At 34.8% G+C, this 13,028-nt stretch overlaps 1 protein-coding gene across 15 annotated transcripts in view; it reads left to right on the plus strand.

The window, feature by feature from the left end:
• The window catches only part of CNOT2 (CCR4-NOT transcription complex subunit 2), a 131,660-nt gene that overhangs the window by 69,809 nt on the left and 48,823 nt on the right, over window positions 1–13,028 (plus strand). For 11 of the 15 annotated variants that reach the window (XM_006768151.1, XM_006768150.2, XM_006768153.2 and 8 more), the window contains one exon: window positions 11,445–11,567. The exons of 2 other annotated variants lie outside the window; for them this stretch is intronic. In XM_006768151.1, coding sequence (XP_006768214.1) covers window positions 11,445–11,567 — 123 coding nt within the window. Of the gene's footprint in view, window positions 1–11,444; window positions 11,568–12,481; window positions 12,528–13,028 lie in introns of those variants that run through there. 2 more of the 15 variants (XM_015566847.1, XM_015566845.1) reach the window with 2 other exon arrangements.

The following is a 13,028-nucleotide window of genomic DNA, read 5'->3' on the forward strand; positions in this document are numbered from 1 at the left end:
AACCCCCCAGCCCCACTGGCTTGGTTACCCCTAACTGCCCCCCTCTGGCCTGGTTGCCCCTAACTGTCCCCTTGTGCCGGCCTGGTCACCCCAAACTGAACCCCTCCCACTGGCCTGATTGCCCCTCACAGCCCCCCTTCTGGCCTGGTCGCCCCATGCAGCTTGCTGTTAAGTCGTTTGGTTTTCCCTCATTAACCCCCCTGTCGGCCTGGTTATAGGCAACCATCTTGTGAGGGTGTGAGGGTCAATTTGCATATTACGTCTTTATTATATTAGGCTCATTGAAGTTATATATATATATATATGTAAAGTGCTTTGAGCAGTACTTACTTGGCAAACACTAAATGCATATTAGTGCTTAATTGTACCACGCTCGCTGTCTTAGACTGAGTATATAGGTGTGCACTGTTCAGCTAACTCCAAGTACATATTCTCATGGACTACAGTGCAATCCAGTGGCTCTAAGTAGTATAATTCTTCTAGTGGAATTTTGTGATAGAAAAGAGACATATTGTCCCATTGTATTAAATTATAACTCTGAAATACTTGAAATACTCTCAAAACACCTTTTTTTTTATTTTAAGCAAAATGTATTCTAACTTGAAAAAAAATTGGGAAGTTGAAAAAAAAATTGTTTAAATCTCCCAATCCCCGTCTACTACTTCCCATAGTTAGAATGAAGGTTTCTGTTAGTCTGTTAGGTATTTTGGAAGTGGTTGTCAACTTCAGTAGGAAAAGGCATAAAACAATTTTTATTAACATGTTTCAGAACTGTAAAATTTCAAATTAATTTTTTAATACTTTAAAAAAATAGTTTATATACTCAAAGATTTTGCATGCTGTATTGGTCAGTTAGTGTCAAATAACATTCAGGTAATAGCATGCATGGAGTAAGATGAGGACACATTCATGTTATGAGCCTACTCCTTGCCAGGCAGTTATTCTAGATCCCATGGAGACAGAAGTAAACAAAGAAACAAACAAAAAAATCTATTCTTATGGAGTTGACATTTTATTCTGTTTCTTTTATTTGTGTGTGTGAGAGAGAAAGAGAGAGATAATTTTTTTAAGAGTTTATTTGAGCCAAAGCTATGACATGCTGGGAAGCAAGATCTCAAATGCTTCCATGGAACTGACATTTTAAAGCATAGAAAGCCATTAAACAAATAAAATGCATTATAAGTTATATGCTAATATATTATGCAGAAAAAAATTAAAGTAGGAAAGGGGATAGTGTGCCTAAGGGTTTGGGGAAAAGGATAGTGTAATTTTAAATAGAATAAACAGGGAAATCCTCACTAATATGCCTCAATATCTGAAGGAAGATGATATAATTATCTAGGAGGAAGAACAGTCCTAAAGAATATAAGTACAAAGTTCTGGAGACAGTAGCATGCCTTATTTGAGAAACAGCAGGGGAGGGGCTCAGTGTAGAACACAGTAAAATAAGAGGGAAATGGTAAGAGAGGACAGGTGATGAATGGTAAGTTCACTCAGGCCTTGGAGGCCATAGTAATGGTACAAGAATCCATTGTAAATGTTTTGCCTCTACATTATCTCTTTTTTTGTTAATCCTCACTCGAGGATATTTTTCTATTGATTTTTATAGAGAGTGGAAGGGAAGGAGAGAGAAAGAGACAGAGAGACAGAGAGAAAGACAGACAGACACAGACATGGATGTGAGAGAAACACATTGATTGTTTGCCTTCTGCACACACCCCATGACGGTGTCTGTAGCCAAGGTACATGCCCTTGACTGGAATCGAACCCAGGACCCTTCGGTCTGCAGGCCATTGCTCTATCCACTGTGCCAAACCGGTTAGGACACACCTCTACTCTCTCTGATTTGTGATGTTCCTTTAATCTGAGCATCAAATGAATAAAGTATATGAGTACAAATGTAATATCTAGCACATTACATAGTAGATGCTCAATGAATGTTGATTGAATTAATTTATATGGCAAGATGTTTAGAAGTATTTTAAAGGTCCTGTGTTCCCTTGCTGAAGGAATACTTTTCATTTGCAACTGCTTTATGTAGCATAATTCAGCATTCTGATATTTCTCTGTATTTCATTTACTATTTTAATATATTTTGCACCTTCATTGTGTTAGTGAATAGATGCTATCTTTAAATAACTTAAATAAGAATCTATTTTTATTAGTCTTAGTATTGATAATAGAATTGTTTGCCTTCTGCACACACCCCATGACGGTGTCTGTAGCCAAGGTACATGCCCTTGACTGGAATCGAACCCAGGACCCTTCGGTCTGCAGGCCATTGCTCTATCCACTGTGCCAAACCGGTTAGGACACACCTCTACTCTCTCTGATTTGTGATGTTCCTTTAATCTGAGCATCAAATGAATAAAGTATATGAGTACAAATGTAATATCTAGCACATTACATAGTAGATGCTCAATGAATGTTGATTGAATTAATTTATATGGCAAGATGTTTAGAAGTATTTTAAAGGTCCTGTGTTCCCTTGCTGAAGGAATACTTTTCATTTGCAACTGCTTTATGTAGCATAATTCAGCATTCTGATATTTCTCTGTATTTCATTTACTATTTTAATATATTTTGCACCTTCATTGTGTTAGTGAATAGATGCTATCTTTAAATAACTTAAATAAGAATCTATTTTTATTAGTCTTAGTATTGATAATAGAATCTATTTTTTTGGCATCATTAATTTACTGTTATAAAACAAGTATTTACATTTTCATAAAAGTGAATAAATCTTATTAAGTCCTATGTATAGATTGATTTCTTTAAAAGTCTAAATTTTTCTCTGTCATTTTGTTTGAATTTGCTTTTACCAAAAGTTATCCCTGGTTTTTAAAAAGCTTACTGATCTAATTTTAGGAATTTAAGTACATCCACGAAGTCATCTGCCATTCTCCTAATATTTAAAGACAAAGTACTGCTTATTTAATTTTAGTTCTCAACTCTAACTTACTGTTCATAGGCATACCAATTATAGTGGGTTTTTTAGTTAATATATGGTTGTGTGCTTTTTTCTATGGATTAGTATTTTCTGAGTTATTAGAGTTTTGGTTTTAGGCTAATGCACTTACCTTTTAAAGCTTATATACTAGTATAAGTGATTCAAGTTTTAATGTGTATAAGGCGTATTGATACAAACAATTTTTAATTTTTCGAAAACCACAGAATCTGTTTCTTTAAGTTGAAATGTATACAACATACTTTCCTACATCAAAGTCAAACTAATAGAGGCATTTATAGACTTTTTGTTAACACTGTGTAGAGAATTTTTAGATTTGGGGGGTACATTTAAAGAGATGGTTTTGGGGGATATATGATTTCAGTAAAGCAGCTTCAGACTACAGATTTCAGTAAATTGTCTTTGGATTAGGAAGAATGATGTTTTCTCTTTATGTTCTCTCTCCATCTTTTGTTAGGTATGGTGTACCCTGTCCTTTTGAATGAGACCGCTTACAAAATATTTCTATAAATCCTGGAACTATCAGGATATTTGCCTACTCTCCAAAATAGTGACTGTGAATATGTTCATTTAGGCCCCTAGTTTTCTGCTGAATAACATTTCCAACCAGAGTCATATGTTTCCTGTGCACCTACCTGTTAACTTCATTTTTAGTATTTATTAAGGCTTTTCTTGCACATGTGGGCATTCTGCATTTGCTAAGAGTATGAAATTACTTACTTTCATTTCCATGCTATCAATACAAGTTGATGAATTTATCTGTTCTACTTTAAAATTTAAACCTTTACTTTTCTTAGATCCATTCTAAGCAGATTCATAAACTATTCATTATACATTTATCATATTTTAAATATCAAGCCACAGTATTCTAGAACTAGTAGGACTTCAAGAGTAATATGGTTCTTACATAAGGAGTGGAAGATCATTTGTTCTTTTTCTAAAGATTTCCAAATATTAAGTTCTTTGTTCTTTGAGACACTAGATTTCTTTTTCCTGTCCACTCTATGTGCTCTTTTCTTTTTTATTTAAGCCCATTTCTTTTTTATTTTACTTTAGTGTTTTTCCATAATGAAATAAAATTTGGATTATTTATAATAGTTGTGGAACATGATTGGTAGCTCAGAATCCAAATACCAAAAAATAGTACCAAAATAAAAATTCCTTGGGCTATAAATATTTCTAGGTGATACTATTTAATCTTTGAATAGGAATATACTAGTTCCATAGAACTTGGGCAATCTCTCAGTGAAAGACCTGTTAGCCTTTCCCTCTAAAGGGCAATAATAAAAATACCTGATTATCTTCAGATATTATGGCTTCTCATGATTTGTTTCAAATCTTGATAGACTACCTCTTGATAAAGGCAGATGAATGTTAATGGCTGTTGGCTGTGATTTTATTAATTGGTTTCTGCCTACTTTGTAGACACCAGAGAACATGTATATGATAGTAAATGTATTGAGAGGGAAAAGTAAACAGTAAGCCAGATTGTCTATTCAGCAATCAGAGTAGAACCTCCATTAGAAAAGAGTAAAAATGGAACAGTGCAGCCTTCCTCCCCCCCACTCCCTACACACAAACACCTATGTTGGCACTTTATCCTTGATAATACAAGGTGAGTACAAACTCTGTTACTAGAAGTGAAAAAAATCTCTGTGGAAAAGTCTTCATATATTAGTGTTGTGAAATAGTTGATTTTATTATGGTTCACATGTGTCAGCATATTAACAGTAAATCTCCTGGCTACAGAATCCATAAGAAAATATTGCCATTAGGAATTTGTTATTCTTGTAATCCAGTTTTTAGACGTATCCTACATATTTAATGCTACAATATCTATTTAGGTAATTTATAATGAAATTTAGAGTTTTAGAATCTTGTTATAGTCATCCAAATTCCTTGAAGAATTAAATTATGTTCTTTTTATTTAGAAAGAACTCAAAAATATTAGTTCATGTGGAATATGGAAACAGTAATTACTTTTTTTAAAAAAATCCTCACCCAAGTACATTTTTCCCATTGATTTTTTTGGGTTTTTTTACTTTTATTTTTTGAGAGAGAGAGAGGAGAGGGAAAGGATCAGGAGGAGAAAGAGAGACATCTATGTGAGAGAGACACATTGATTGGTTGCCTCCGACACCACCCCTCCTGGGTCTGGGAATTGAGCCTGCAACTGAGAGACAGTTTAACCACTGAGCGACACCAGCCAGTCCAGTAATTACTTTTTAATTGGTGTAATAGTCTTTTCAGCACAATTTAAAAAAATTAATGTATCTTTTTCTAAAATAGATACAGTCAGTCTGGTAGAGACTGGCTTTTGTTTCATATAATTCTATCCAGTCCATTCTCATTCTTTTATTGTAGAGATCTTTTTAACATGCACACATATTTTATTGTGGCCTCCTCCTTACCATTGTTCACTACAAAATAAGCCCTGTCCCTTCCCCCCTTTTTTGCCCCCTACTGCTTCTCCTATCATGAAGCTTAGAGTTTGGGGAGAATACATAAATTAATTATTAGTTGCACATGTGGGAGTCACTGCATTATAGTGGCTAAAGAGGAGGACTCTAACATTGTCTGGATTCACATCCCATCTCTGTCACTTATCAGATATGGAACCTTGGGCAATATACCCAACTATGCTGGTTCTCATCTAAAAATGAGGACTACATATGTAAATGCATATTCATGGTTTTATTTTCTGTGGTTTCAGTTACCTGCGGTCAACCATAGTCAAGAAACATTAAATGGAAAATTTCAGAAATAAGCAATGTATAAGTTTTAAGTTGCATGCTGTTTTGAGTAACATAATGAAATCTCAAGCTGTTTCATTCCATCCTTCCTGGGATGTGAATTATCCCTTTGTCCAGCATATCCACTACCCAACTGTTAGTCACTTAGTAGACATCATGGTTATCAGATCATTTATGAGAGAGAGGCGAGAGAGACAGACCACATTTACATAACCTTTATTACAGTATATTGTTTAATTCTGTTTTATTATGTTGTTATTAATTTCTTACTGTGCCTAATTTATAAATTAAGTTTTATCATAAGTATGTATGTGTAGGAACAAAACAGTGTGTATAAATTTTGGTGCTATCTAAGGTTTTAGGTATCCATTGGGGGGGTCTTGGAGCATATTCCCTGTGCATAAGAGGGCAAGGGCTACTGTACTAAGTAAGCGTTGAGGATTGCATATGAGTAAATACATTTTAAAACATTTAGGATATATTGCCTGGCATATATAGTAAGTGATCAAGAAGAGTTATTTTTTTCAATGACTGTAAATCAGGGGTCCTAACTTAGTGTGAAAGTTTCAGAGAATGGGAGACAAAGCATTCTAAATAGAGGTATCAGGATTATGCAAAGGCCCTGAGGTGGAATGGAACTTGTGTTTGATTTACTGAGGTGTGGCAGCAGTTTAGTGTGGCAGTAGACCTGTGGAGAGAGTTAAGGTCAAAGAGATTACCTAGGGCAGCGGTTCTCAACCTGTGGATCTCGACCCCTTTGGGGGTCAAATGACCCTTTCACAGGGGTCGCCTAAGACCATCGGAAAACACATATATAATTACATATTGTTCTTGTGATTAATCACTATGCTTTAATTATGTTCAATTTGTAACAATGAAAATACATCCTGCATATCAGATATTTACATTACGATTCATAACAGTAGCAAAATTACAGTTATGAAGTAGCAATGAAAATAATTTATGGTTGGGGTCACCACAACATGAGGAACTGTTTTAAAGGGTCGCGGCATTAAGAAGGTTGAGAACCACTGACCTAGGTCCTTTTGTAAACAATATTATTGATTTGGCAAGCTGTTGAAACATTCCAATCAGTAGGGCCATGACAGTTATTTTAAAAATTCACTTTGGCTGATATGGGAAAGTAGATTTAAGGGGAATAAGAATGGTTAAAAAAATGTTCAGAGGATATTGGGGATATGCTAGGAAGTGACAAAGATGGAAAGATAGGATGATTTCAATCAATATTTAGAGTTAGTCTGATCATCGTGGAGTTTCACTTTTTGCAGATCACAAGGGTTACATATGGCATTTTTCAGATGAATAGGAACAACTAGGAATAACCCAAATTAAACTGAGGCATAAGATCTGTGTTGGATTTTCAGATTATTGTTGTTGCAGAGTTGTTTTAAGGTCATGATCTCAGGAATCTTGGTCTGTATCCTGTAGGTGGGGGAAATTAACAAGACATGAGAACAGGAAAGTGACAAAGTCAATGTAGTAGTTATTAATATGGCACAACAATAAAGTTAGCCAAGGGAAGTCTTGCTTAGTTCATCATCTAGATTTTTGTACCTGGTTTGTCTGCTAATAATACTCTTGCCCTCTTTTAACCTGGCAAAAGTTCGGCTTACTTTTCCTTACCCAATTATCACTGTCCTTACAGACTTCTTCCATGTTGGCTATATTGAAAAGTTTTGTTGTTTCTTAGGCTTTCTCTCACTTCTGAGCACTTGTGCATGCTGTCTCATGCCAAAGTTAGCTCCCACTCCATGCACTTGTATTTCCTTTTTTATCAAGGTTTTGCTCACCCAAACATTACTTCTTTTATAATAAAATCTTTCTGTCTGTTTCCCTTAAAGTTAGATATTCCCTTATTTGTGTTCCCAAAGCACTTGTATAGATTTTTATTTGTAATTGTTTATTTATAGGTCTGTCTCCTAGCTAGACTGTGAGTTAAGACTTGGGACTGTTACCTATTAGTTTTTCTCTTCATCAACACAATTTCTAGCATAATTCATATAGTAAATCCTCAGCATGTTTGTTGAAATATGAAGGAAGACCAGTCAGAAAGCTAAAAAAATCTAGTCTAGAATTTAAACTAAGATGATAATAGGAAGAATGTCAAAAACAGATGTGAAAGCCACTCTAAAGAAAGAATAGAACGTGATGGATGTGCAGAACAAAGCAGGAAAAAGTAATCAGGAAATAAGTTTTAAATATTGCTCATTTAGTTTATTAAATTGTACTTCTGAGGTAGAAATGTTAGCAGCACTTTAAAATATGCTGCTAGAATCTTGAGTTAAGACTGAAGATAGATTTTGAAATCAAGCTACATTTGTTTCCTGTCAGGAAAAGGACCACTCCATCATGAGGTGTGTGTGTGTACACCTCTCTCTCTCTCTCTCTCTCTGTCTCTCTCTCTGGTTAGTTCCTGTGTAGTCAAAGGAAAGATGTCACATGTTTTAGATCTGTGTTCAGGATGTTCTTAAAAAACACTGCTTTTGGGATATACATATTCCTGTTCTTTCTTGGTAAAATTCTTAATTTTTATTTCTCATTTGTTATAACATCAAGTATGAGAGTTGTGAGAAAAGATGGTTAACAAAATAGATATAAGCCCTTGAAATGTTTGCTTGAAAAAAGCTGACAGATTATACATACCAAAGAGTATAACATATAACAGATTTTATATGTAGTAATGTAAAATGAAGTATGTTTATTTTTAAATTAATTTTTCAAACTTCCATTACCAAATTGATTTTAATATAAATGGCATAAACAGTAATTTTAGTATATTTCAAGATAGTGTTGATATCTCTTTGAAATTGATAAAAATTGATATCTAGAATACTTTGATTTCTACTTACTCTCTTCCAGGAGGTAATGTTATCTTTTCATATTACTATCTATTCATCTGTTTATTAGTATCAGCTCTCCCTCAAAATATATCCTTTATCTAATCACTTCTACCATTGCCACTGCCCTCTGAGCCACCATCTCTTATCTACCTGTCTCCCTGCTTCCATTCTTATCCCCTCTTTTACTCAATTCTTACAGAGTAGCTTTCAGGCATTTAAGAACATTTATATGCCAAATTATGTCAACCTTAAACTGCCCCCACACCATCTCTCTGTCTCTTTTAACCCTCACCTGAGGATGATTTTATTGATGGGAGAGAGAGATCAATTGGTTGCCTCCCATATATGCCCTGACCAGGAATCAAAACCAAAATCTTTTGGTGCGCAAAACGATGCTTCAACCAGCTGAGCCACCTGTTGAGAGCCCAAAACCCTCTCTTGACTTCCCAGCTCACATAGAATAAAATCCAGTGTCCCTCAGGCCTGTCAGGCACAAAATGATCTGACCCTCATCAGTATATCTGACTTTATTTCCTATCATTTTCCACTAAGCTCATGCTGCTTTAGTCACAACACTGAGGATCTTGCAGTTTCCTCTTTATTGAATGCTCTTCCTATGGGTCTGCCTAGTTGGCTCCCTTACTTCTCTGCTTGACTATCTCTCCAATTCCACCCTTCCTGGTTATTATTCTAAAAACTTTCCTATTCCATTTCATTATTCTACATGGAATAAAGGACAGGCCATTTAAAAATAAATTAAACTAGCTTTTATGAAAATCTTACTATGTTGTCTTTTCCCCCCTTTCTTTTTGGTTTTGTCATGGATTAGAAAAGTCTTTGTTTCATCTCAGTACACATCCCTGGGCTTGGGCTTGAATTTGGAGAGCAGAGTATTATTACACTTTTACCTCTCTTTTTTTTGCATAAGTCTTGGAGGAATAATTAGCATTTTCACTGATGTGTGATTTAGCACATAAAACAAATATGAATTTCTACACATTTGTGTTCTTTCTGGCACACAGGAACACACACATACACTGAATCTGGGGAAATCTGGTATTGATGGAAAAGAAACATTTTCCTTTGTATGGGGCACTTCATATGTTTAGTTTTGCTTTCAAAATAGTAAAACCTTTGCACAATATTAGCATGAAGTTTGTTTTGTGTTTTGAATATATTTTATTGATTTTTTACAGAGAGGAAGGGAGAGGGATAGAGAGTTAGAAACATCGATGAGAGAGAAACATCGACCAGCTGCCTCCTGCACACCTCTTACTGGGGATGTGCCCGCAACCAAGGTACCTGCCCTTGACCGGAATTGAACCTGGGACCCTTCAGTCCGCGGGCCATCGCTCTATCCACTGAGCCAAACCGGTTAGGAAAACTTGCGTTTAAAGTCTGTACCATATTAGTTCACCATATCTACTGATAAATAATGGTAACTACAGTGTTTCATTTTGAAATGAGAACTAAAAGAAATTGTTCGTTTCTTGTTTATAGTTGAAGAAAATACCTGTGTTCATAATAAGTGTACAAAAAAAGTATCAAATTTGATGCTTTCCCCCCAAATTTTTATGGAAAGATGTGGTCACCATGTATTTAGTTCTTTATATATCTCTTCTATCGTGACATTGCAGTTTACACATTGATCTTAACATCAATTGATAGCTTTTGAAAATAAGTAAAAATTAGCATAGATTTAGTAATTTTTTATTTTGGTTTGGATTCAAAATTGCTAGTGTTGGATGTGGTAAAGACTTAAAAGGCAAAAGAGTAAGCACGTTATGTAATGGAGAATATAAATTTACACCAGGATGATGAATGAAAAAATTATCCTATAATATTATATGAGTGGGTACTGTGGCTTTCAGATAAAACTCCCTGTGTGCCATTAAATACTGACTCAGAAATTACTATATCTTAATAAACTTATATTGTAAGTGAATATCCCGTACTCTGGAAAACAGATAATTTAATCCGTAATTATAATATTTACAAAGACACTACTACTGAAGATGCATGTGAAGATGTTGAATACTTAAACCCAAACTTAATGTCAAAAAAATGTTTGCAGGAGAAAATTATACTTGGGGTTGCTCCCCTCCCCCCCCCCCAAGAATAAGTGACATTTATTTCTTTTAAGTGGAATTATTGTATAAGACAGGCTTTACATATCTCCTCTTATTTTTATGGCCTGGATGTAAACATTAAGTACTATATTGTTATAGTGAGATTTATATATGTCTAACACAGTGGTTCCCAACCTTAGGTGGCCATGCCCCACCTAAGCATCTCTAAAATTGTGATGCCCCCCCGTGACATAAAATTCTTATTATTCAAAAAATGAGCTCCTATTCACATGGAGGAAGCCTGAAAAGCCATTAACTTGGTCTAAAGCTTCCAAAGAACATTGCATCCATGAAAGAGAAAAATAACAGAATGAATGGGCAGTTGAAGTACTGAGGAAGAAATCACTAAGAAATTGTTAAAAATAATAATATGAAGTGATATGAAAAAATAGCAAATAGTTTCAAAACATAATACAGAACTGAAATGCATATATATATGTCAATATATATTTATATACTGTATATGAGGCCCCTAGAACCATAAGAAATGCAAAAAATTCACTGTTAATAACTCATTCTTGAATTGCCCCCCCTTAAAAGTCAAATTTCCCCCCTCTGTGGGGCATGTACCCCACGTTGGGAACCACTAGTCAAACGTATTCCAGAAGCCCTTAGTTGATCTGTTTCTTCATCTTAGCAATGCTCCCTTCATTTTCTGGTTCCACATAAGAATAAAGTAAAGTTTGACATCTTCCAAAGTATTATTCTTGATAAAAGCAATATTTTTGTTTAGGTGACAAACAGCATGTTTGGTGCTTCAAGAAAGAAGTTTGTAGAGGGGGTCGACAGTGACTACCATGACGAAAATATGTACTACAGCCAGTCTTCTATGTTTCCACATCGGTCAGAAAAAGATGTAAGTTAATCAGTTAACATTGTGTTTACTTAGTCTGTCCCTTTCTGGTTCCTGAAAAGCAGTATATGAACTTCAGTGTACCATCTTTGGTTGAATGACTATCTTTTAGACACATTTCTAGGCCCAGGAATAAGTTACATTCTAATGGGAGACAAATGTTCTGATTCTCAAGTTGGAATATGGTAATGCTGAGGTAGGAAGTATTCAAAGACATGGGATAAACATGGTATTGCATTAAGATCATTTTTTTTTTTAATTTGTGAAGTGACTTGTATTGAAACACATATATAGAATAGAAAGATTTGCACAGATTTCAACGTATAATGACAGGCCTCAATGAAACTTTACCTTTGCTTTGTAATCTAGCTATAACCCTAGGCCTCAGATAGAAACAGCTTTTTTCCATTGTTCAATTGTAGGGATGCAATGATTAAAAATTTTTTTGAAGGACTATATTCAAAATATGGAAGATCATATAGAGGTGTGAATTAAATGCTTTGGAAGGCTAATAGTTCAATATTCCCATTTGGAATGAAAGGATTTAGGACATAGCCAAGTCATAATTAGCCAATTGATAAAATATTTTAAATGAATTCAGTCGTCATTTTCAAATTCTGGAAAACTACTTTAAATTATACACTGTATAGTAAATCTTCACTTAACATCATCAATAGGTTCTTGGAAACTGCAACTTTAAGCAAAATGATATATGACAAAACCAATTTTACCATAGGTTAATTGACATAAACAAGAGTTAAGCTCCTATGGTATATTTGGTCACAAAAACATCATACTTCTAAAATCCCCAAAACACATCTAATATTAAATATTGAAATAAACATGAGCTATATATATATTTAAGAAATATTAATAAAAACAATTAAGAGAATTATTTTCCAACCTGTTTATTCCAGCTCGATGTAAGGCAGGACCCAACCCTGGACAGGAAACCACTGCATGGTAGGGTTCCCTCGTAAACATGCACATCCACACTCACTTAGACTGGGACACTTTTAACACTCCAGTGAACCTAACAATATCTTTGGGACATGGGAGAAAACCAGAGTACCTAGAGGAAACCACACGGACATGGGGAGAATGTGCAAATTCAATACAGTCAGTGGTCCCCACTAGGACTTGATTCCCCGACACCAACACCACCAACATAATAATGAAACGACATAATAGGAGAACCTGCTGTATACTTAGGAAAACCAGTTGCGTTCTTCTACTTTGTGCTTTTCTTTTTTCCTTTACGAACTTGCTGTTCCTAATCTCTCTCTCTCTAATAATCTACTCTAGTTGTTAAGCTAATAAGATTCTTAGTGGTGTTTAAACAGTTATAAAATTCTAAGATATGTAATGAATTCTTTCATTTTTTTCATTAAAACTTATTCCTGCGTCTTTTAGAATTTCACAGTTTGGCTTAACTAGGTTAAGTTAGGATTTCAGTGGGCTCTA

The sequence above is a fragment of the Myotis davidii genome, unplaced genomic scaffold (assembly GCF_000327345.1).
Source record: "Myotis davidii unplaced genomic scaffold, ASM32734v1 scaffold582, whole genome shotgun sequence".
NCBI lineage: Eukaryota > Metazoa > Chordata > Mammalia > Chiroptera > Vespertilionidae > Myotis > Myotis davidii.